Source organism: Cetorhinus maximus, chromosome 5 (genome assembly GCF_964194155.1).
Source record: "Cetorhinus maximus chromosome 5, sCetMax3.hap1.1, whole genome shotgun sequence".
NCBI lineage: Eukaryota > Metazoa > Chordata > Chondrichthyes > Lamniformes > Cetorhinidae > Cetorhinus > Cetorhinus maximus.
This window is the reverse complement of record NC_135883.1, coordinates 298,934-324,112: the sequence shown is the minus strand read 5'-3', so window position 1 is coordinate 324,112 and position 25,179 is coordinate 298,934. Positions and strand designations below refer to the sequence as shown.

Here is a 25,179-nt window from a genome sequence, read left to right as displayed (position 1 = left end):
GAGCCCATCCACTCCTTACACTATATCAGTGTGTTCTTTCTACAGCACTACATCAACTTGTGAAGCACCCCTTGCTGTAATCTTCCCCCACCAAGCAGGGTAGGGGCAAGCAAATGCATGAGAATGCCAGCATCTCTAGGTTGCAAACCATCTGAACTTGGACACATGGTGGCTGGACCAGAATCCTGGAATTCCCTGCAAACAGCAGTTGGCATTGTGAACTGCAGTGGTTCAAGGAATCCCATAACTTCCATCACCTGAAGGGCAAAAACCATGCCAACAGCAAAAATATTTTTTAAAACTGCTCAGGGCATGGCAGTACCATTGTTGAATTAGATTTGTGAGGCAGGTATTGGAGAAGGGGCCAACAGTGGCAGCATAGAATAAAAACAAAAAGCACTAGAAATACTCAGGTCAGGCAATAGCTGTGGAGAGATGAGTTTAGTTCAAATTTCCAGCAGCTGAAGTATGTTCCTTCTGCAGTAGTGCCATCTTGAAAATTAGAAAGGGGTGGTGGGGGCGAAGGGGAGAGAAAGGTTTGTGCTCGAATTGGGCAGGAGGGTAAGCAGTATCAAGAGGATACCACAGATGTTTTATACCTATAGATCAGTTTCCTACAAGCCTGTTGCAAGTTAAGCTAAATGGGCTTATGGAAAGTGTTTAACAAAAAGGAGTGTATCCAAGTATTATGCAAGTCGTAATACATTTGTCAATTGTAGCTGAACTGATTGGATGGAATTCACAAACCAATTAATAAATGCAGGCCTCATTCTTGGCCTTTCTTTTGTAATAAGAAAATTAATAAAAATAAGAGGCTTAATAGACATTTTAATAAAATGTTTGAATGAAAATCTCCTCAGAGAACCTGTTTCTATGCAATAGTTTGATCTGGGATTGTTTTCCTTCATAGAAAAACCTCTTGACTAATGAATAAGATCAGAGAATATGGAGTCAGGGAACAAATTGCAAAATTGATTCCTAGCTGCCTTCAAGATGAAGCAGAGTCGAGTAAAGCGCACTTAGTCAGATTGGCAGCTGGTGGGAAGTGGTGTCTCATTGTTATAACCGATGCAGTTGGTAAAACAGAGTTATTTAAAAATCTCAGAGGGAAACTTTAAATAACCGTCATAATCCATAATTTTAAGTGTTATGTTTGAGATGCGACTCTAAATGCAGGAATCAGACCACCAGTTCTCGAGGCTTTACATTAAACTAAAGGAAACATTTTATTAATTTCCACACGTTAGAATAGATATACATGGCTACAAATTACTACTATCATAACTTTTAACAAATTCCCAAACTAATCTCCATTAAGGCAACAGCAACCCATAGGCTTAACCAAACACCAGGGAATGCATTTTCACCTTACCAATTCAAAATGAAGTTCTTTCATTTTGGTTGTTGTGGAACCAGTTGGAGGCCTGCAGCTGCCTTTTGATCTCACATTGCCTCTGCTCTGCATAACCAAAAACTACTGAAGCTATACCTACCAGCCCCATTCTCATTGTATCAACAACCTCAGAACTAAATCTCTCTAACAACAAAACCCTTTCATAGTACCAACTTCATTAGTAATATAAACATATTGCTTGGTAGCTGCTGGAAAGGCATCATTTTTACCCCACTTGAATGCTGTATTCAAAAAATGCAAATGCATGCTATCTCTCTCACATATCAAAACTAGTACACATCAAAACACCCAGACTAGCCTGTTTTAATCCAATTAAGACACCTGCAGACTAAACCTCGATTTTAAAAGAAATATTTTCCAAAATATTATATACATTAATAGCTTCATGACACTCATAAGGATCAGTGCCTGAGACCACTGCTGTTCATGATTTACATTGACAATTTGGACTTTTGAATCAAATAATTGTTAAATTTGTGGATGACATTAAATTGGAGAGAGAGTCAATGCTAAGGAGGATGGCAACTAATACTTGCAGAATGGGCAAGTAATTGGCAAACTAAAGGTGGTGTGCAGTGGTCTATTTTGGTAGGAATAATAGGGAAGTCACATTACTTGGAAGGTGCAAATCTAGGTGAGGGTAGAGGATCAGAGGGATCTTTGAGGACAAATACATCACTAAATGTTGTGCCACATGTTAGCAAGCCTATTTTAAAATAAAAAGCAAACCAAGCACTGGGCTTTAATCCTCGAGAGAGAGAGAGAGAGAGAGAGATTTGAAAAGCAGAGAAGTTATGCTAAACCTGTATCAAACCTTGGTTGCACCACTGTGCCATTCTGGTTGCCATTTTGTGAAAAGGATATAGAACTACTAGAACGTGTACAATGAGCATTTACAAGGATGATGCCAGAAATGCTTGGGTGCACATAGTGGGAAAGGATTGACAGGCTGGTCTCTTTCTCTTGTGAAAGGAAGGCTAAGGGGTGACCTAATAAAGCTCCTTAAAATTATGCAAGGTTTTGATAGCGGATACAGAAAATGTTTCCTCTTGTGGGAAAGGGCATAACAAGGGGCTGTCAATCTAAGATAGTCACCAAGGAATCTCAGTAGGGCATTCAGAAGGAACTTTACCCAAAGAGTGGTGAGAATGTGGAACTTGCTACTAAAGGGAGTGGTTGAAACAAATAGTATGGATGCATTTAAAGGGAGCTAGACAAACACGAGAAAGGCATAGATGATTACAATGGTAAATTTAAATGAGGAAAGATTGGAGGAGGCTCAAGGAGCATAAAGACTGGCATGAACTGGTTGCGCCGAATGGCCTTTTTTTGTGCCATTTATCTGATGTAATCTTGTACCCAATGAAGACAGATGCTTACCAAAGTTTAAATGTCTAATTTTTAACCAGATGCATTTTACAATGTAACTGAATCTTTGTTTATAGCTTAAGGTTTGGTTGTAAGTCAATTTGTCTTGGCCATTGGGTGGCTCAATTAAATATACAAATTTTTTTGGTTCACTCAGGTCTTTTCATGGTTCAGATACTGGGGGAAATTCACCATCTTCAACTCTACCATCACCTCAAATCAAGAATGTTAGTGACAGTGAACTCAGTACTTCTGCAGCTGAACTGCTTCAGGATTACATGATGACAGTAAGTTGTTGTACATGGTATCAAATCACACATTTCCGCTGTATGATGATAAAATGAAAATAGTTATGCTGATTCGTACTGAAGTATTGTTTTATGTGGTAGTGATTTGTGCAGTTGCCTGCCATTAAGGTGACCAGAGTTGCTGAAAGACTCCTGGGCCCATCCTGTAATATGTCCAGCAGAAAGCAGAGCTGTGATATACTCACTTTCATGAATGTACAAATAATCCTGGATATGGTGAACAGTGTAAATCCCTTTCTCCTTTTTTAAAAAAGAATACATTTTTACTGTAGCCTTTTTAAGGTTAAACTTGTTTATCATTTTTCTGTTCTTGACTTTATGGGAATTTGACTGTCTTGTCCTTTACAAGTAGCTTGTACCTGATTTTTTTGCACTTGGTGCAAATGATATGCAAAATAGATAAGAGTAGACATGAAAATTAGTTTTGCCATTAAAGGAGTTGAAATACTTCAATTTTGAATTTTTGTCAGGCATCCTGCAGGCTTATTGCATATTTTGTGAATAATGAGACTTGTAGGTCTGGAATATTTATGCTTCAGTGCTTAAACTCTGTAGGTATTTCCTGTTGCATACTAAATATTATACCTTGAACATTGTCCAAAATCTAAAAGGTGTGTTATAACTCCACCCTCTGGCTTTAATGTTTAATAGGTATGCTGAGAAATTGGAATTCAAGTCAAGTCCAGCAGAAATTCTGAAATTTGATTGTAGCATCTGTTAATTACAGCCATCGACTCATAAATGGGGCAAGAAGTCTTTGAAATATTGTACATGTTCTAACATTGTCTCTGATTCACATTGAGATAACAAATTTAATATTTATAGTGTTGCTTCATTGATTCTCAAATATTGTCAATTTTTACATTTTTCATTTTACAAACTAATTTTTAAAGTCTGATCAAGCTGCACTATATCATTTTGGCTGCAAATGTGAATTTTTTTTGCAGCATGAGAAGATAGACTGTTTCCAGACTAACCCAGGAAACTACAAAAGCTCTCTTTCACTAACGGCATGCACCGCTCTTACTACAATTGCTCATTGTTAAATATTGTCAATGTGACTTGTTTTGACTTACTATAGCTCACAATAAGATCAAGGAGGAACTCTCAGAGCTGTTGTTTTTTTCTACCCAGTGGGTACTTCAAATGATTTAAGTGCTAAGAACTGCAACTTTAGTAATGGGTTTGACATCACAGTGGAAGTGTATTCAATCTGATGTCAAACTCAGTTTAAAACATGTTCAATGTTTCATTGATCTCCCTGAGCATTTCAAAAAAAAAACCTCTGTGGAGTTAATTTAGATGTTTGGAGTTTGCATATACTGTTGCCTTCACTATTTAAATTCTAGTGGCTGGCAATGGAGGACTACCATGTATGCACAGAACTTTGCAATTTCAGATAAACAGTATAGCCTAGCTACCATCTGGTTGAATCCAATTCTGTAGCTACTAGTCTCGATCTGATAGCTACAGTGTAAATGCAGCACAAATCAGGCACAATTCATGACTTGGTAATGCAACAAATGGTCAATACTTAGTACTGGTATTCATTAACTTGAAAGGCTTTTTTCGTACTGCACTTGTGTTTTGTAACATTAAATTGGGCTCTCACTTTAGGTTTCAGAAGGGTTTAAAAAACCCACCTAGAATAAGTTGAAACAATTAATAGAAACTAGGAGCAGGAGGAGGCCATTCGGCCCTTCGAGCCTGCTCCGCCATTCAATATGATCATGGCTGACCCTCTATCTCAATGCCATATTCTAGCTTTCTCTCCATACCCCTTGATGCCCCTGATATCCAAAAAATTATCAATTTCTTTCTTGAATATACTCAGCGACCTGGCCTCCGCAGCCTCTGTGGTAGAGAAATCCACAGGTTGACCTCACTCTGAGTGAAGAAATGTTTCCTCATCTCAGTCCTAAATGACCTGCCCCATATCCTGATGCTGTGGCCCCTAGTTCTAGATTCCCCAACCAGGGAAAACAACCTCCCTGCATCTAGCCAGTCTATCCCTGTTAGAATTTTATACGTTTCAATCAGACCCCCTCTCATTCTTCTAAATTATAGTGAATATAGGCCCAGTCGAACCAATCTCTCATACGACAGTCCTGCCATCCCCGGTATTAACCTAGTGAACCTTCTCTGCACTCCTCTATGGCAAGTATATCCTTTCTTAGGTAGGGAGACCAAAACTGCAAGCAATACTCCATGTGTGATCTCACCAAGGCTCTGTATAACTGCAGAAAGACACCCCTGCTTCTGAACTCAATCCTCTTGCAATGAAGGCCAACATACCATTTGCCTTCCTAATTGCTTGCTGCACCTACCTGTTTACTTTCATTGACTGGTGTACAAGGACTCCCAGATCCCTTTGTGCATCTACATTTCCCAATTTATCACCATTCAAATAATACTCTGCCTGTGTTTTTCACACCGAAGTGTATAACTTCACATTTATCCACATTATACTGCATCTGCTATGTGTTTGCCCACACAATTTGCCTAAATCACCCTGAAGCCTTCTTGCATCCTCACAGCTCACAATCCCGCCCAGTTTTGTCATCAGTAAACTTGGAAATATTGCATTTGGTTTCCTCATCCAAGTCATTTATATATAATCATGAATAGCTGGGGCCCAAGCACTGATCCCTGCGATACACCACTAGTCACTGCCTGCCATCCGGAAAAAGACCCATTTATTCCCACTCTGTTTCCAGTCTGTCAACCAATTCTCAATCCATGCCAGTATATTACCCCTGATCCCATGTGCTTTAATTTTGCTACTAGCCTGTTATGTGGGTCCTTATCGAAAGCTTTTTTGAAATCCAAATACATCACATCCACTGGTTCTCCTTTATCTATTCTACTAGTTACATTCTCAGAAAACTCCAGTAGATCAGTTAAGCATGATTTCCCTTTCATAAAGCCATGCTGACTTTGTCTAATCCCATTAATGCTTTCCAAGTGTTCTGTTACCATGTCTTTTGTAACAGACTCTAGCATTTTCCCCACTACTGATGTTAGACTAACTGGTCTGTAATTCTGTTCTTCCTCTCCCTCCTTTTTTAAATAGTGGGGTTACATTTGCCACCCTCCAATCTGTAGGAACTGTTCCAGAGTCGATAGAATTTTGGAAGATGACCACCAATGCATCCAATATTTCCAGGGCCACTTCCTTTAGTATTCTGGGATGTAGATTATCAGGCCCCAGGGATTTTTCAGCCTTTAATTTCTCTAGCATTTTTTTTCACTAATACTGATTTTCTTCAATTCCTCCCTCTCACTAGACCCTTGGTTCCCTAATATTTCTGGGAAATTATTTGTGTTCTCTTTTGTGAAGACAGAACCAAAATGTGTGTTCAATTCTTCTGCCGTTTCTTTGTTCCCCATTATAATTTCCCCTCGTTTCTGACTGTAAGGGACCTACATTTGTCTTTGCTAATCTTTTTCTCTTCACATATTTATAGAAGCTTTTACAGTCAGTTTTTATGTTCCCTGCAAGTTTACTCTCATACTCCATTTTCCCCTTCTTGATCAATCTTTTTGTCCACTTTTGCTGAATTCTAAACTGCTCCCAATCCTCAGGCTAGCTGATTTTCCTGGCAATTTTATATGTCTCCTCTTTTGGATCTAATACTATCCCTAATTTCTTTTTTAATCAATGGTTGAGCCACCTTTCCTGATTCATTTTTGTGCCAGACAGGAATGAATAATTGTTGTAATTCATGCATACATTCCATAACAATTAGCCATTGCCTATCCACCGTCAACCCTTTTAGTAAGGTTCCCCAATCCATCATTGCCAACTTGCACCTCATACCCTCGTAGTTCCCTTTATTTAGATTCAGGACCCTAGTTTCGGGTTCAACTTCTTCACTTTCCATCTCAATGGACAATTCTATTATTTTATGGTCGCTCTTCCCCAAGGGACCCCGCACAACAAGCTTGTTAATGAATTCTCATTGCACAATACACAGCATAGGATAGCTTGCTCTCTAGTTGGTTCCTCAATGTTTTGGTCTAAAAGACCATCCCATGTACATTCCAGGAAATCCTCCTCCACAGTATTATTGCTAGTTTGGTTTGTCTGATCTATGTAGATTAAAGTCACCCATGATTACAGTTGTACCCTTATCGCATGCGTCTCTAATTTCCTGTTTAATGCCTTCCCTTACATCTCCATTACTGTTTGGGGGCCTATAGACAACCCCCGCCAACGCTTTCCACCTTATATTATCTCCACCCAAACAGATTTCACATCATGATTTTCTGAGCCAATATCCTTCCTCACTATTGCATCGATTTCCCCCTTAACTAACAGAGCTACCCCACCTCCTTTCCCTATTTGCCTGCCCTTCCTAAATATTGACTACCCCTGGATGTTCAGTTCCCATCCATGGTTACCCAGCAGCCATGTCTCCATAATTGCAGCTATATCATAACCGTTTATATCTATTTACGCTGTTAATTTATTACCTTACTGCAAATGCTCTGCGAAAGGCGACAATGCCTTTAGACTTGTCTTTTTAACCTTGTTAGTCATCTTAGCTTTATTTTGCACTATGGCCCCCTTTGTTTCTCGCCCTTGGTTTTTTTGCCTTCCACTTTTGCTTCTTACTTTTCTCTTTCATTTCTGTCCTTGTTTCCACCTCCTCTGTCTCCCTGCTCAGGTTCCCCTCCAATTGGTTAAATCAATTCAAAAAATTTAAAACATTTTTATTTGCTTATGGGCATGTAGTTTAATGTAATAGATTTACTGTATTGTTGTGGTCATCCAGTTGTGTGTGGAGAAATTTGATTGAACATACTGGAGGGTAATTAATTTTATACTAGACAGCGATTGTATAGGTACTTAATTTATAGTTTCTGCTCACAATCTCATAGTGTAATTAATTGTGAATTCTGTTTTGCAGCTGAGAACAAAGTTGACGTCTGAAGAAATCCAGAAGTTTGCTATGCTTCTCCATGAATATCGAAATGGTGCCTCAATTCATGAATTTTGCATCAGTCTTCGACAGTTGTATGGTGATGGTAGAAAGTTTCTTTTGCTTGGTAGGTTATAGGTTCAACATTAAATGGTTGGTTAGCAAATTTTTATGGTTTTACATTGATTTATCTTAATTTGATTTGAGTAAAAGTAAATAATTTAGTTCTAATCTGCCTAACAACATAATAGGAGAAGGTCATTCAACCCCTTGAGCCTGTTTTACCATTCACTTTGGGCATGGCTGATCTTTGCCTCAAATTCACTGACCCACCATTAATCCATTTCCCTAAATACTCTTGCTCAACAGATATCTATCAATCTCGATCTTGAAAATCAGTTGACACAGCATCCACTGCCCTTTGGGAAAGTGAGTTCCAGCTTAGTGTGAATGGCTGGTTTCTGATTTAACTCTTATTGACCTCACTCTACAGAACTTGCTCAAATACGATAGACTAAAGTATACGTTTCAGCCCTACAGCATTGCAAATAAATGGAGTAGACATAGCACACTGGAACCAAGGACATTGATCCCACTAGCTGAAATAGGCTTCCCCAACCACTGAACATGCCTTAAAACAAGAGGCTAGATTTGCACTGCATTTCACGTGCAATATCAATTACTATTCAAATTTCCTGTATTCTGCATCTCTTTCAAAGGAAATATGTTTTCTCTACTTCATCCCCACATCTTTTATTAGCTTTTCATTCCAAAAATTATGGAATTCTGGCACCAATGTGCATCATGTCTTGTTTTTCTATGTTCAAGTTCATTTGCCACTTAACTGTCTAGTGGGCAACGTAAGAAAATAATATTAGGAATAAGAGTAGACCATTCGGCACCTCGAGCCTGCTCTGCCATTCAGTAAGGTCATGGCTAATCTGATTGTGTTTTGATTTCCACATTGCCATCTAACCCGATAACCTTTGACTCCCTCACCTGATGAGAATCTATCTACCTCTGCCTTAAAAATATTCAATGACCCCCACCTCCACCACCTTCTGAGGCAGTGTTGCAAAGTCACACAACCCTCTGAGCGATAAAAATTCTCCTCATCTCGTACCTAAAAGGGTGATTCCTAATTTTAAAACAGTGCCCCCTGGGGACTCACCCCCAAGAGGAAACATCCCTTCGACATCCACCTTGTCAAGGCCGTTCAGAATCTTGTATACTTCAATCAAATCACCCCTCACTCTTCTAAACTCCAGTGGAAACAAGCCCAGACTGTCCAAGCTTTTCTCATAAGACAATCCACTCATTCCTGGGATCAATCTAGTAAACCTCTTTTGAACCGCCTCCAATTCATTTACATCCTTAAATAAGGAGACCAAAACTGCACACAGTATTTGAGGTGTGGTCTCACCAATGCCTTGTATAACTGAAGCATAACATCCTTACTTTTATGTTCAATCCCTCTTGTAATAAAGGAAAGCATTCCATTAGCTGCCTTAATTACTTGCTGTACCTGCATACTAACTTTTTGTGACTCATGTACTAGAACACCTAGATCCCTCTGCACCTCAGAATTATGCAGCCATTTTCCATTTAAGTAATACTCTGCTTTTTACTTCTACCTGCCAAAGTGAACAACTTCACATTTTCCCACATTAAACTCCATTTGCCAGTTCTTTGCCCACTCAATCAACCTACCTATATCCATCTGCAACATCCTCATGTCCTCTTCATAACATACTTTCCTACCTATCTTTGTGTCATCTACAAATTTATCTACCATGTCTTCACTCCCCTCATCTAAGTCATTGATGTAAATCGTAAAAAGTTAAGGCCCTAGCACAGACTCCTGTGGGACTACAGTTTTCTAATGTTGACTTTTTTCATTCTTCCTCAAATGACTAAGCACCCAGTTTGGTGTCATCTGCAAATTCTGGCATTGAGTTACTTATTCTGATGTTGAAATATTCAATATAAATTTTGATTAAGCGGTCCCAATGCTGATCATTGTGAGCCATTGGTTTTGACCTTCCAATCTGGATAACTACCCTTTACCTATACTTTTTCCCTTTGTAGCCCATTTGCTATCTTCAGCTTTTTGTCCCCTGCCTCAGGCTTTGTATCTGAATGCACGTAGCATTCGGAATAAAACTAATGCGTTAACAGTGCAAATAGAGATAAATAGGTATGATTTGGTGGCGATTACTGAGACGTGGTTACAGGTAGAACAGGTTTGGGAGTTGAATATCCAAGGGTACTCAGTGTTTCGGAAGGAAAGGCAGGAAAGAAAAGGAGGTGGTGTAGCTTTGTTAGTAAAGGAAGAGATTAGTGCCATAGTGAGGAATGATATAGGCACTGGAGAGCAAGATGTAGAGTCAGTCTGGGTAGAAATAGGAAATAGCAAGGGAAAGGAGTCCCTGGTGGGAGTAATCTATAGGTTCTCAAACAGTGGTTTAGCAGTAGGGCACAGTATAAACCAGGAAATACTGGGAGTATGTAAGAAAGGCACGGCAATAATCATGGGTGATTTTAATATGCATATAGACTGGACTAATCAAATTGGCAAGGGTAACCTCGAGGGAGAGTTCATAGAGTGTATTAGAGATTGTGTTTCTTGGAACAATATGTTGTGGAACCAACCAGGGAGCAGGCTATTCTGGAATTGGTTTTGTGTAATGAGATGGGATTAATTAATGATCTCAGAGTAAAGGATCCTCTAGGGAAGAGTGATCATAGCATGATAGAATTTCAAGTTCAAGTTGAGAGCGAGAAACATGAGTCCCACACTAGTGTTCTGGAGTTAAACAAAGGTAACTACATAGGTATGAGGGCAGATTTAGCCCTAGTGGACTGGGCAGGAAGACTACAAGGTAGGACAATTGATGAACAGTGGCAGATATTTAAGGAGATATTCAATTCCTCCCAAGTAAAATATATTCCAAAGGGGAAGAAAGATGATAAGAGGGGGGAAAAGCATCCATGGCTAAGCAAGGAAGTTAAAGATAACATAAAGGCAAAAACTAAGGCACACCAAATTGCAAAGGTCAGTGGCAGGCTGGAAGATTGGGAAACTTTTAAAGATCAACAAAGGGTTACTAAAAAACATAATTAAAAGAGCAAAGGTAAATTATAAAAGAAAACTAGCGTAAAATGTAAAAACAGATAGCAAAAGCTTCTGCAAGTATATAAAAGGAAAGAGAGTAGCTAAAGTGAATGTTGGTCCCTTGGAAGACGAGACTGGGGAGTTAATAGTGGGGACCGCAGAAATGACAGTGACACTTAATCAATATTTTGCCTCAGTTTTCACAGTGGAGGACACTAGTACCACCCCAAGAGTAACAGGTAGTGCAGAGGGTATAGAGAAGGAGGAACTTAGAACAATCACCATCACTAGAGAGAAAATACTGAATAAAGTATTGGGATTAAAGGGTGACAAGTCCCCAGGACCTAATGGCCTACATCCCAGGGTCTTGGAGATAGTGGATGCATTGGCCATAATATTCCAAAATTCCCTGGATTCTGGAAAGGTTCCAGTGGATTGGAAAAATGCTAATGTAACACCCTTATTCAAAAAGGGGGTGGAGGCAGAAAGTAGGAAACTATAGACCAGTTAGTTTAATGTCTGTCGTTGGAAAATTGTTGGAATCCATTATTAAAGAAATAGTAATGGGGCATTTGGAAAGTCAAAATGCAATCCATCAGAGTCAGCATGGTTTTATGAAGAGTAAATTGTGTTTAACTAATTTGCTAGAGTTCTTTGAAGATGTGACAAGCAAAATGGATAATGGAGATCCTGTAGATGTAGTATATCTGGACTTCCAGAAGGCCTTTGATAAGGTGCCGCACAAAAGATTAATACACAAGATAAGATCACACAGAGTTAGGGGTAATATATTAGCTTGGATAGAGGATTGGCTAACCAACAGAAAGCAGAGAGTCGGGATAAATGGGTCTTTTTCTGGATGGCAAGCTGTAACTAGTGGGGTGCCACAGGGTTCAGTCCTTGGGCCCCAACTATTTATAATCTATATTAGTGACTTGGATTCAGGGATAGAAGGTACTATAGCTAAATTTGCAGATGACACCAAAACAGGTGGGAAAATAAGTTGCAATGAAGAAATAAATTTACAAATGGATATGGACAGGTTAGGTGAATGGGCCAAAATTTGGCAGATGGAGTTTAATGTGGATAAGTGTGAGGTTATCCATTTTGGTCGGAAGAATATAAAGGCGATTTATTATTTAAATGGAGAGAAACTTCAGAATGTTTCAGTGCAGAGGGATCTGGGTGTCCTCGTGCATGAATCGCTGAAAGCTAGTATGCAGGTACAGCAGGTAATAAGGAAGGCAAATGGAATTTTGGCATTTATTGCTAAAGAAGTAGAGTATAATAATTGGGAAGTGTTGTTGCAACTGTACAAGGCATTGGTGAGACCGCACCTGGAGTACTGTGCACAGTTTTGATCCCCTTACTTGAGGAAGGATGTAGTTGCACTGGAGGCGGTTCAGAGGAGGTTCACTAGATTGATTCCAGAAATGCGGGGCTTGTCTTATGAGGAGAGATTGAGCAGTTTAGGCCTATACTCGCTAGAGTTTAGAAGAATGAGAGGAGATCTAATTGAGGTATATAAGATGCTGAAGGGGATGGGCAAAGTAGACGTGGAGCGCAGGTTTCCCCTCCTGGGGTGTTCTAGAACGAGAGGCCATAGTTTTAGGCTAGGGGGTGGTAGATTTAAATCAGAGATGAGGAGGAATTACTTTTCTCAAAGGGTTGTGAATCTGTGGAATTCACTGCCTCAGAGTGCAGTGGATGCTGGGACGCTGAATACATTTGAGGAGATACAGATTTTTAATTAGTAATGGGTTGGAAGGTTATGGGGAAAGGGTGGGAAATTGGAGTTGAGGCCGAAATGAGATCAGCCATGATCGTAATGAATGGCAGGGCAGGCTCGAGGGGCTGAATTGCCTACTCCTGCTCCTAGTTCTTATGTCCCCACGTACCCAAACTTTTATTTGGAGCCAACTTGTGGTACCTTTTTTGAAGTTTTTATGAAAATCCAAGTAGCACAATCTACTGCATTACCCTTATCTGTTCTTTGTGTCACTACTTTAAAGAACCCTGTCAGGTTAGTTAAGCATGACCTAGCCTCTTGGAATTCAGGATGACTCGTACACTTTTCAGATTTGTAGATCCATTCCTCTATAACGTTAACTTTGTTCTATGGAACCTTTCTTTTAAATATATAAACTAGTACCTCTGCACTCTCCTACCTAGTTTCCTTGGGTCTGCTTGCATGGGTATCATCTGGACCTGGGGACTTATCCTCTTTTAGTTTTTTTTGTTAGTTAATTACTTTCCCCCTTTGTATCCCATCTGTTAATTGTTAGAAGTTCATGCTTCAGTGAAGTTTGTGTTTCATTATCTTTAGTAAAAATGAGGCAAAGTAACTATTCAGTATTTTTTCCATTACCTGTGAGTTTATCTCCCTCATCCTTCAGTGGCCCAGTGCTACTTTAATTTTCCTTTTGTGTCCACCAAATGGAGGACAAATCCAACCCGATCAATTAGCCACCCAATCAGTCTACTCTCGATCATCAGCAAAGTGATGGAAGGTGTCATCGACGGTGCTATCAAGCGGCACTGGCTCAGCAATAACCTGCTCACTGATGCTCAGTTTGGGTTCTGCCAGGGCCACTCAGTTCCTGATCTCATCATAGCTTTGGCCCAAACAGGGACAAAAGAGCTGAACCCCTGAAGTCAGGTGAGAGTTATTGCCTTTGACCTCAAGACAACATTTGACCAAGTGTGGCATCAAGGAACCCTAGCAAAACTGGAGTCAATGGGAATAAGGGGCAAAACACTCCACTGGCTGGAGTCATGCCTAATACAAAGGAAGGTGGTTGTGGTTGTTGGAGGTCAATCATCTCAATCCTAGGGCATCACTGCAGCAGTTCCTCAGGTCCAACCATCTCTAGCTGCTTCGTCAATGACCTTCACTGTATCATAAGGTCAGAATTGGCTTGAGGTAGTATCATATTCCAGCTTTATGTCCCTGGCATTTACCCCCCGCCCCCCCATGTTGTGTTATTGAACTTTAAGATTCTTGTTTATGAACTACTATAATTTATTTACTGATTGGATAAGGATACTCTTGTGTTCTTTTTGAAACCATTTTAAATAGAAGTTTTAGAATTCTGTCATGAGGTAATCGTGATGGGAAATTGTGAATATTATGCAGTTACCAGTTGACTTCCATAGGTTGTCTCAGTTGCTGTTGGTAAGCATCAAGTGGAAACCAGAGGTCGTCTACTGCATCAGTGATTTGTTTTGTATGGTCTTGGAGTAGATGGCAAGTGGCTTTGGGTGGAAGTCTAATTACTGATTTGATTTTTACTGCACATTCCACCATATTTAACTAAGTCCAATGTGTACATTTTTAAGATGTCAACACTAAAATTTGAATAAATCCAAACTGGTATTTTTGTAGTATATTTTGAGTAACTTTAAACAGCAATGAAGTGGGTTGTGAAATACTTTTGTATACCCAATGTTTTTTATTTCTGTTGAGTTTTTCACCTGTTTTTGCGGTTAAATAGTCATGCTGTTTTGTCTTCTAGGGCTCCGACCTTTCATTCCAGAAAAAGACAGCTTACATTTTGAAAATTTTCTAGAAACTATTGGTGTCAAGGATGGAAGGGGCATTATAACGGACAGTTTTGGCCGATATAGAAGGACTTTGAGTAATGCATCCAATTCAACTACGAATGGCAATGGAGCAACTGCAGGCTCAGATGATCAATCGGTGCCTTCTGAAGGTGATGAATGGGACAGAATGATTTCTGATATTAGTCATGATATTGAGGCCCTTGGCTGCAGTATGGATCATGATTCATCTTGAAACTGAAATATTTGCACATCCTGTCAGCCTTCAGACTTCTTTCTTATGCAGATGTGTTCCTAAATGAAGTTTACTACAATGTGAATATTTAAATAGATTGTTAAAACATTTCTACAAAATGAAGAACATGAAGAAATCAGGCCATATAATTTTTTTTATTGTTGAAAATACTGCAGATTTGTATTCGAACCTTTTGTAACAAGGCAAATAGCTGTTAGGCTTAATTTTTTCCAGTAGTGGGCAAGACCTTCCTTGTCATATCACATGGTTTTGTATTTTAACTGCACAAAGTTACATATTGCAGTATATTGTGATGTCAGGGATGATTTAATTCACTTCTGGGCACACTTCTCATTTTCAGCCTGTAGCTCCAAGAAACTGAAGTTTGTATGTCCCATTTCTGCTCTATGGTGTTGCAGCATGTGAGATGATGTCTGGTGCTAGCAAATAATACTGCACACTTCAAATACCTGTGAATCTTGACGGCTGCATGTTAAAATGTAGCTGCTGAAATTTGCCTGAATGTGACCCAAATAGGCAATGTATTTCCTATTATCCTCATGGAAGGTGCAGAAGAGCTGGTATATCATTGTGAAGATTTGAGCTTACATATAGTTGCAGTACATTATTGCTATTGCAAATAATTTTAAAATCTTGATCAAGACAATTCAAATAATTGACATCTTTCTCTAAGAGAGAATCTTGCTGCAGACCTTATGTTCTGCCATCAACTAAAGGCTTTAAAAATCCCTGCTATTATCCCTGCAATATCTATGGTCTGCTTCCATTTTCAAATAAGGGAAAGCATCATATCAGTTAAATTTGTAGAGTTTTAAACAAAGGTTTAATGTTCTAGTGAAATGAATGATAGGGTGCACCATAATGGTGTGTCTGTAAATTGATACTTTTTAAACTGTCCTTTCTATTTCTGCACACCCAATGCAAATATTTTTAAATTTAAATGCTAATTAAAAATAAGGATTATTTAATCATGCCCCATTCAGTTGCAAATTTTTCATGTAAGATGCTATCATGACTCTCCCATTTAATGAGAACTAAGGTGAAGGAACAAATCTTCAAGAAATTATAGCAATGTAACTTCTAAACTTGGACAGTAGTCCCTTTGGGTGCTGTATATAGACTGCATTTAAACTACCCTTTTTAATTAGTATATGGATTTGTTTATTGATATCACTCAACATTTACCAGTAGATGTAATGTATTCTATGTGTATGTGACAATGTGCAGTGGGTAGAATATGTGAAATTAATATGCAGAGCATGTGAAAGCAAGAAAACCTGACAGAATAGGATCTGCTAGTACTGCCAGTATAATGCCCCTTGGATCCACTTCAGGTTAATGTGCATCATAGCTGCTTCAATATCCTAGCTATTGTTTTGATGTGAAGCAACTTGGTAGCAATAGTTCAAGTGCTTTGATTTTATGCTTAGGTTGTAAACCGAACTGCAATATTATACTATAATAGCAATATGTGTTAAATCTGCAATATTCCTTCCCAAAGTCAATGCTATTTTCTATTTATTGTGTCATAACTTCAAATTTGAAGAAATTGAAAACCATTGACATTATACTGGCAGACGGCATGATGGGTTTGCCAGTGTGGATGCTAGGGACTAAGTGTGTGTACCCAAGAAAGTGGATGAGTGTGTATGATGTCATTGGAGTGATTGCCTTCTTTTAAATATTGAAAAGAAGTTAAGGAAAATACAGCTGTATTGATGAAAGATTTCAAGTACAAGTAGATGTAAATGTTTGGACTATTCAGGTACAAGGGGGGTGAGTGGAAAATGAAGCTGTCCACTCTGGATATGAATATTAGAAGTCTATTGTTTTCTGCATCAATTGCCATTGCGATGATACCTTTTTTGGCTGTTTGTTTTGTTACATCCCATTTGACTGAAGTTATCCTTTTTGTATATTTATTTCTTCCAACCTGCTCGGAAATTTGCCCATTTACTTTATGTACAAGTATGTACAACTTAATTATGCTCATTTACACCCTGAATAGAATACCTGCAAAAACAATTCAATTTCAAGTTTGTTGTGGCACTAAAGGACCAATGTGCATGTTTTGTAAGGCTTTACCTGTTATTTTCAAGCTGTAGACTGTGAATTCTGGAGGATGAGTGGCCATCTTCAAACCTTTCTGCTTCTGACCAACTAATTCTGGTGGTGTTGAAGTGCAATTTGCTGTTTTGTCCCTTTGGTCAAATACTTCACCTATTGTCAAACTACCAACTGGGTTAACTGATACAACCCAGACGTTCACAATGAAGCCGAAATGAAGGCTGAGATTCTAACTCAAGTTTGCATGCATAGCAAAGCGATCTAACCATGCAGACTGGTTTACTCCAATCACTTGTCAGTTGAACTGTTTATCTGTAGTATAGCATAATTTAGGTTTTCATAATCTGGTTTGTTTAAACAGTGAAGCTTTGGTGTGCTCTATAGTTAATCATAGTTGAATGTTGGGGTTGTTTTATTCTAGCAAAGGTGATGAGAATCATTTGCTCTTGTTATTCTGATGCAACTGAGATCACTTGAAAAGTGAGGTGGGCAAGGATAAAATGAAAGTTGATTCCTTAAATGCAAAACCTTTTTAAATCACCTCCATTCTGCATACAGCCATTTTCTCAGTTAGGAATAGAACAATAACTCATTTCAGGATTGCTATCAGAGATGTGTAATGGTGAATGAAAAAATGAGGTCAAGAATTTTTGATGTTTTCTCTCTTTAAACCAAAACTAGCAGTATTATAGTTTAATTGTGATTAAGTTATAGGATAGTACAGTAAGAATATTTTCTAATGCCTGTTAAAAGGCACCACAACAGAACTTATCCTTGCTGCAGGATATTTTTGGGACAGAAGTGCACTTCACACTGGAACATGTGAAATAGTTAATTAGCCAGTGAGGCAATACTAATTTGTCTTAATGCAATAATTTGAATTTTACTCCCTGAAACTTTACCTGCAACGTCCATTATTTGCTTGATACAGAACCTGGCCATGTTTGCTGAAAATATTAATCTGGTAAATATAACTCCCTCACCATGGGGACTATAACTGTCTTCAGCATAAGTAGCAGAGCTGTAATATTTCAGACTAGGTCAAATGCATATTTATTTTGGGGTCTATTTATGTCCAGTCTGTTTAATAAAGGAGACTTTGTATCTTTGCAGTGTTTCTATTTGCATGTTGCATCTAATGCTGTTCAAATTTGTTTTAAACCCACTTTTTTTTTAACATTACTCCAGGCTTCATTTTGTAACTTTGCCTATCTATACTATTAATCTGATATCTTAGATTTGAGATTTTTTTAAATTAATGTTAACAGATGGGACAATCCAGAGAAATTCAGTGCATTGATGATCAAGTTGATGTGCAATGGCACCACTTCTACCAAAGATTAACTTCCACATCCAACTTGACTACTCTTCCTCTCACCTCGCTTCCTGTGGTGGACTCTTTTCCATTCTCCCAGTTTTTCTGTCCCTTGTCACATTTGTTCTGATGATGCCGTGTTTCCCTCCCTCCTAGAAACATGATGGGGTTCCCCTTTTTTCTCACATTCCACCTCACCAGTCTCCTCATTCAGTGGATCATTTTCAGCTAACACTAAATGCGTCTTCCTTTTCCCTCACCTCTTTCCCTTTCAGCATATCAGAGGAACTTCTTCCCCCATGACTTCCTGGTCCATGCTTCTATCACTCCTCTCCCAAAAGTTGCTACCCTTCCATGTACAGACGATGTAACACGTGTCCTTTCATCACTTCCCATCATCCAGGGCCCCAAATATACATTCTAGATGAAATAGCAATTTACTTGCACTTAAATTTAATATACGATGTTCTCTGCCCACGACACGGTCTCTTATACACTGGGGAGACCAAATATAGATTGGCTGCGTGCTTTGTTGATCACCTCCATGCAATCTGAACATGTAGTCCTAAGCTTCTGGTTGCTTGCCATATTAATTTTTTTTCTTAGATGTGAGTGTTGCTGGCTAGTTCAACATTTATTGCCCATTCCTAATTGCCCTTGGTGAGGTGGTAGTGCGCCAACTTCTTGAACTGCTGCAGTCTATGTTGTGTAGGTACAACCACAATGCTGTTGGGGAGGAACTTCCAGGATTTTGACCCAGCAACAGTGAAGGAACAGCATCATAGTTCCAAGTCAGGATGATGTATGGAGAGAACTTGCAAGTGGTGGTGTTCCCATGCAACTGCTCCCCTTGTCCTGTTAGAAATCAATCCCATTTAGCACTGTGGTGTTGCCACATAACAAATTGCTGGATATCCTCAATGTGAAGACTGGACTTGGCCTCCACAAGGACTGTGTGGTGTTCACTCCTGCCAATACTGTCATGGACATGTGCATCGGCAACAGGTAGATTGAGGACAAGGTCAAATAGGCTTTTTCCTCTTTGGTTCCTTCACCACCTGCCACAGACCCAGTCTAACATCTGTGTCCTTTAAGGTTTGGTCAGTAGTGGTGTGACCAAGCCACTCTTGGTGATGGACATTGAAGCCAGTCAACCCAAAGTGCATTGTGCTCTTGCCACCCTCAATGCTTCTTCCAAGTGGTGTTCAACATGAAGTATTGATTCTTCAGCTGATTCCTGGTAGGTGTAATCAGGAGGTTTTCTTGCTCATGTTTGTCCTGATGCCCTGAGACTTCTTGGGATCCCAAGTGAATGTCGCGGGCTCCTAGGGCAACTGCTTCCTGAGCACTGTGCTGCCACCTTTGGGTACAGGCTGTTGCTTGACTATTCTGTAGGACAGCTCTCCCAATTTTGACACAAGCCCCCAGATGTTAAAAAGGAGGACTTTGCAGGATTGACAGGACTGGGTCTGCTGCTGTCGTTCCTGGTGCCCAGGTCGATACAGGGTGATCTGTCCAGTTTCATTACTACTTGACTTTTCTGTAGCAATTTGGTACAACTGAGTGGCTTGCCAGGCCATTTCAGAGGGCAGTTAAGAGTCAACCACATTGTTGTGGGCCTGGAGTCTCATGTAGGCCAGACCAGGTAAGGACAGCAGCTTTCCTGCCCTAAATGACATTAGTGAACCAAATGGGTTTTGATGACAATTGACAATGGTTGGTCACCATTACTGACTAGCTTTTAAGGAACAGCTCCTCTTTAATTAGGTAATTTACAGCTTTCTGGACTCAAATGTTGAACTCAACAATTTCAGATCATCGTTTCCCCCCCCCCCAATTTTTTTCAGGTAGCAGGTGCTGGTGATAAATCTTGTTACTTACAGTTTCTCTGCATTCATCTTTTGTTTCTTGGCTTGCACTATTACCATCCCTTTTGTAATTTAATCATCATCCACCCCATCACAGACCTTCCCTTTTATTCTTTCCTCTCCTCCCTCCCTACCCCTTCTTTGTCCCTGTATTTGCTTAAAATCTGTTGTAATTCTTATATTTTTGAGTTCTGACAGGTGAGGGACATTGAGTATTCCATGTTTCTCCATGAATGCTGCCTGACCTAAGTGTTTCGAGTGTTCTCTGTTTTGTTTCTGCTAGAATATGCATGGTTATAGACCACCGATAAGTTCTGTAAAATCAATAATTTAATTGGGTCAAACTTGTGTTGATGATCACAGGCAATTTACATTGCTATTTCAATTAGCCTGTCTGAGTCTGCCATTTCTACATTTCCTTAATTGCTTTTTTTTTGGAGCCATAGGGCTGAAATTTTCCCATAAGCGTAGATATCCCATGATATTTGGTAATGCTTGCACCTGTAAAAGAAGTTACCTTAGACTAGGAGCATCTCTTGTGAATGGTCTTGAGTAAAAAAGCTGCCTCGGTGTTTGGGAGAGATTGCACTTTGCAGAAGGGATTCCCCATGACACCTAAATGACTGGCAGACAAGGTGAGTGAAGAGTCTAAGAGTGGTAAGTGATGTGTATTGTCAAGCATGCTTTGAATTGGTTACACTCGTGAGGTGAAAAGAAATTCTGTGACGTTTGGTAAGGTACACGTACTGATTGCCTTTTAACACCTCCTCTAGATAGCCTGCTTTTACCCATTGGAGCTGTCTACCTTTGGTCCTTATCACAGGCAGAAACATGTCTTGTGATGCATTGGATAGCTGAAATTTCTAGGATATAATGCTATGCAATTCACTTCCCCTCAACAGAAACTCTGTTTCCAGCCTGCTGACTTGCCTGTATTTTGAGCACAAACTCCAGTGTAGTATTGAGGGGTGGGCTGCACCAATCAGACATGCTGTCTTTCAAATGTGACATTAAAACTCAGGTGGACATAAAATGTTACATCGTGCTATTGCAAAAAAGAGCAGAGAAGTCCCACCTCCCCAACCACCACCCCATAAAATCCTGGACAATTTTTATCCCTCAACCAACATCACTTAAAATAGCATTGCTATTTGTGGGACCTTACTGTCTGAAAATTGGCTGTTGCATTTCCTACATTGCAACAGTGATTACACTTTGTAAGTATTTCATTAGTTGTAAAGCCTTGAAGGAGGCACAGTGTGAATTCACCAGAATGGTCTTGGGGTTAAATTATGAAGACGGGTTACATAGTATTCCCATGGGTATGGAAGATTAAGTGGTGATCTAATTGAGGTGTTTTAAAATGATCAAAGGACTTGCTAGGGTAGGTGGAGAAACTTTCCTGCTGTGGGGAGTCCAGAGCAAGCAACATAATTAGAGCTAGGTTGTGTGAAGTGCCTCGTGACATCACTCATTCTCTAGTGGAAATCTGGAATTTTCTCAATCAAAAAGCAGTTCAGGCTGGATGTCAATTTAATATTTCAAAACTGACATTGATAGATTGTTAGGGAAGGATATTAAGGCATATGGAATCAAGGTGGGTAGATGCAGAATAGCCATGGGGCTGAATGGTCTACTCTAGGTCCTATGTCCCTAAAGTGCTTTGGGATGTCCTGAGATCATGAAAGGAGTTATATATATATATCCAAATATTTGAGATTTTGCAACTAGCTTGACCTTCTAGAATCTCCCAACTCCAACTCAGTTGCATAACAAAGTTACCATTCCAATTCTAAAAGTTAACCAGGATATACAAAATTCTTAACATTGTCATTCAAGTTTAGGAACTGTCAGTCAAATACATATGAAAACATTCAAAAAGCTTTCTATCCTGTTCCTGGAAGACTATAATAAACTTTGCAATCTTCTATTAGAACAGATTAGGAGATGACTTTGAGTTCTAAATGCTCGATAGTGTTTTCAGAATCAGAAAATCTAAGCTGCAACTACTGCCACCCACACCTGTCATTAGACACTTCCAATTGATCCCTTTGCAGCCTGGCTGACCTGCCTCATTCGCACCTCCAATTCCATGTACACAGCTGCCTGCTCAACCAGATACTGACCTATTCCACAGACTTGCTCTGTTTTGTTTAGCTGACATGGTTTAACCTGCTTCCCAACGCCCCCTACTACGTTTTCAGATCAGCATTGTGTTCTGTCCTTGCAAACATCCTTTCCCCATTCCCATCATTCTGTTAGCTCCACTTGCTGTGGGAAGCATTTATAAACATGTTCAAACCTTCCTCCCTAACTGAACATCATCTTTGTCATCTCCAAGTTGATCATCTCTGCTCCCACTAGGTTGTGGTTGTCCCCTCTGCTTTTGGCCACTGCCCCTAGCCCCCTCCACTGGAAAGAGAGTGACCTTAGCCCATTATAACACCCTGCTCCCTCCTGGAAAATTGACACTGGCCCCTTGAGTGTCAAAATGGACCCCAAAATTCAGCTTGCCCCCATCAACCTTACTAATTAACCTTTCAAGCCCCTACTTCTCCCCCTCCACTCTCCTATTGCCTGTCTACCATTCCTATCACACCTCCCCCTCTGTCTCCATTCCCTCCTTGTGCCTCTCCCTTTGGTCATTAATCTTCCCCATAATTTTTCTATTCCCTCATCTATCCTTTACCCAACAGCTCCAGTTACCTTCCCCACCTCGCTTTCCAGCCCTGCATTCCCGAAATAGGACAATGGACCTTCATTCCCTATGTGCAGTATGTGTAAACCTCATGAGAAATGGAAAAAGGAAATTTCTAGTCCTACATTCTTGTTTTAAATACAAATCTATCCTGACCTAACTTTTAATAGAATCTATATCAGAACTATAGAAAAGTTACGATGCAAAAAGAGGCCATTCAGCCCATTGTGTCTACAGCAGCCAAAGAAACTAGCCGCTCATTTTCATCCCACGTTCCAGCACCTGGTCTGTAGCTTTGCAGGTTACAGGGCTTCAGATGCAGATCCAAGCACCTTTTAAGTTGAGTTGAGCGTTTCAGCCTCAACCACCAATTCAGGCAGTGAATTCCAGATGTCCACCACCCTCAGTGGAAAAAGTTTTTTCTCATGTCCCCTCTAATCCTTCTACCAATCACCTTAAATCTATACCCCCGGTAATTCATCTCAGCTAGGGGGAAACAAGTCTTTCCTGTCTAAAACAAAAACAGAATTACCTGGAAAAACTCAGCAGGTCTGGCAGCATCGGTGGAGAAGAAATCAGTTAACATTTCGAGGCCTCATGACCCTTTGGCAGAACTGAGTATAGTTAGGAGAAATGTGAAATATAATAATCCGCTTATATTTCACCTTTCTCCTAACTATACTCAGTTCTGCCAAAGGGTCATGAGGACTCGAAACGTTAACTGATTTCTTCTCCACCGATGCTGCCAGACCTGCTGAGTTTTTCCAGGTAATTCTGTTTTTGTTTTGGATTTCCAGCATCCGCAGTAGCTTTTAGCTTTTTGTTTTTATCTTTCCTGTCTACCCTATCTAGGCCCTTCATAATTTTGTACACCTCAATTAGGTCACCTCTCAGCCTCCTCTGTTCTAAAGAAAACAGCCCTAGCCCATCCACTCTTTCCCCATAGCTGCAATTTTCAAGCCATGGCAACAAACACCCTTGCAGATCTCCTCTGTGGTCTCTCCAGAGCAATTATGTCCTTCCTGTAATGTAACCAGAACTGTATACAAAATTCCAGCTATGGCCTAACCACTGTTTTATACAGCTCCATCGTTACATCCCTGCTTTTGTATTCAATACCTTGCCTAATAAATCATGCACTCCCTTTTAATCTATTTTGAATGCAAGTCTGTTGAATCGGATAGGTTATTAAATATATTCAAAGCCGAGTTAGACTTTTGATCCACAAGGGAGTCAAAGGTTATGTGGGGGCAGGCAGGAAAGTGGAGTTAAAGTGACAATCAGATCAGCCATGATCTTATTGAATGGCGGAGCAGGCTTGAGGGGTCAAACGGCCTCCTCTTGTGTTCAAACGTATATATTTTAGAAATCGCTTTAAGACTGATATAAAGTTGCAGCATGATCTTAACAGAAAGAGGTGCTTTGCTAACCAAGGTCCTTTTTGTGAATGGTTCAGTAATGTAAGGCCCTTTCTCCTCAAACCCTTTTTTGCTTGTTGTTCCAATACTCTGTTTCTCAGCTTTCCCATGATCATCTTTGCATTTTTTTGAAGTTTGCATTGAATGTCACTGAATTGATGAGATTCCTAAACTGTAAGGAAAGGTTTAAACAGAAGCCAACAGTTAAATTACAATTTTCTCACCTTTAAGCAGGTTATATATGGTTCTTATGACCCATCCCAGAATGGTCTTTAGCAATTCATAGTGTTAGTCATATTCAACACAATGATAACCCCGGTATGGCATGTATGAATTGAGTTTAATTGCTGGTCTGCCCTCAATTAACTGATCTTTGCTAGAGAAGCCAATTAATTGGCTAGGTTCCTGCTTACTATGCCATGGCTTACCTTGGAAAGTTCCTGTGAGAATGTTGGGTGAGGATAAGGTTATTTTGCTCTGCTTCCTTCCGTGGCTGAATATCTGCCAACATGAACTTTTGATGTGATGTGATGGATTGATACTTGGGTGAGGCATCACAACATTGCAGTACTGATACACAGACATAACTAGAGTCCACTTCTTCATAAAGGAAAGGGGAAAATTGAATTTTTTCTATCCTGCAAATTATCAGCTGCTTGACTAGTTAAGTTGCACAAGGCCAAGCACCCGCAGTGTTAATGATCCTGAATTTCTCTATCCTAAATTCCTATTGTGAATTTTGGAGATCAGCAAAAGCCCTGGAAAAATGCCTGAAAGTATCCATTCATGTTCATTGTCCTGAGATTCCATTGGTGGAAGATACTGACAATTCCTGTGTAAATTCAGGGCTGATATCTTAAAGAACT

At 39.7% G+C, this 25,179-nt stretch overlaps 1 protein-coding gene across 2 annotated transcripts in view; it reads left to right on the top strand.

Moving 5' to 3' along the window:
- ccm2 (CCM2 scaffold protein) overlaps positions 1-18,123 on the top strand; it is a 121,048-nt gene extending 102,925 nt beyond the window's left edge. For both annotated transcript variants that reach the window (XM_078541409.1, XM_078541410.1), the window contains exons 8-10: positions 2,940-3,069; positions 8,004-8,142; positions 14,646-18,123. In XM_078541409.1, coding sequence (XP_078397535.1) covers positions 2,940-3,069; positions 8,004-8,142; positions 14,646-14,926 — 550 coding nt within the window. In that variant the 3' untranslated portion in view covers positions 14,927-18,123. The remainder of the gene's footprint in view (positions 1-2,939; positions 3,070-8,003; positions 8,143-14,645) is intronic.
- Positions 18,124-25,179: the final 7,056 nt, after the last annotated feature.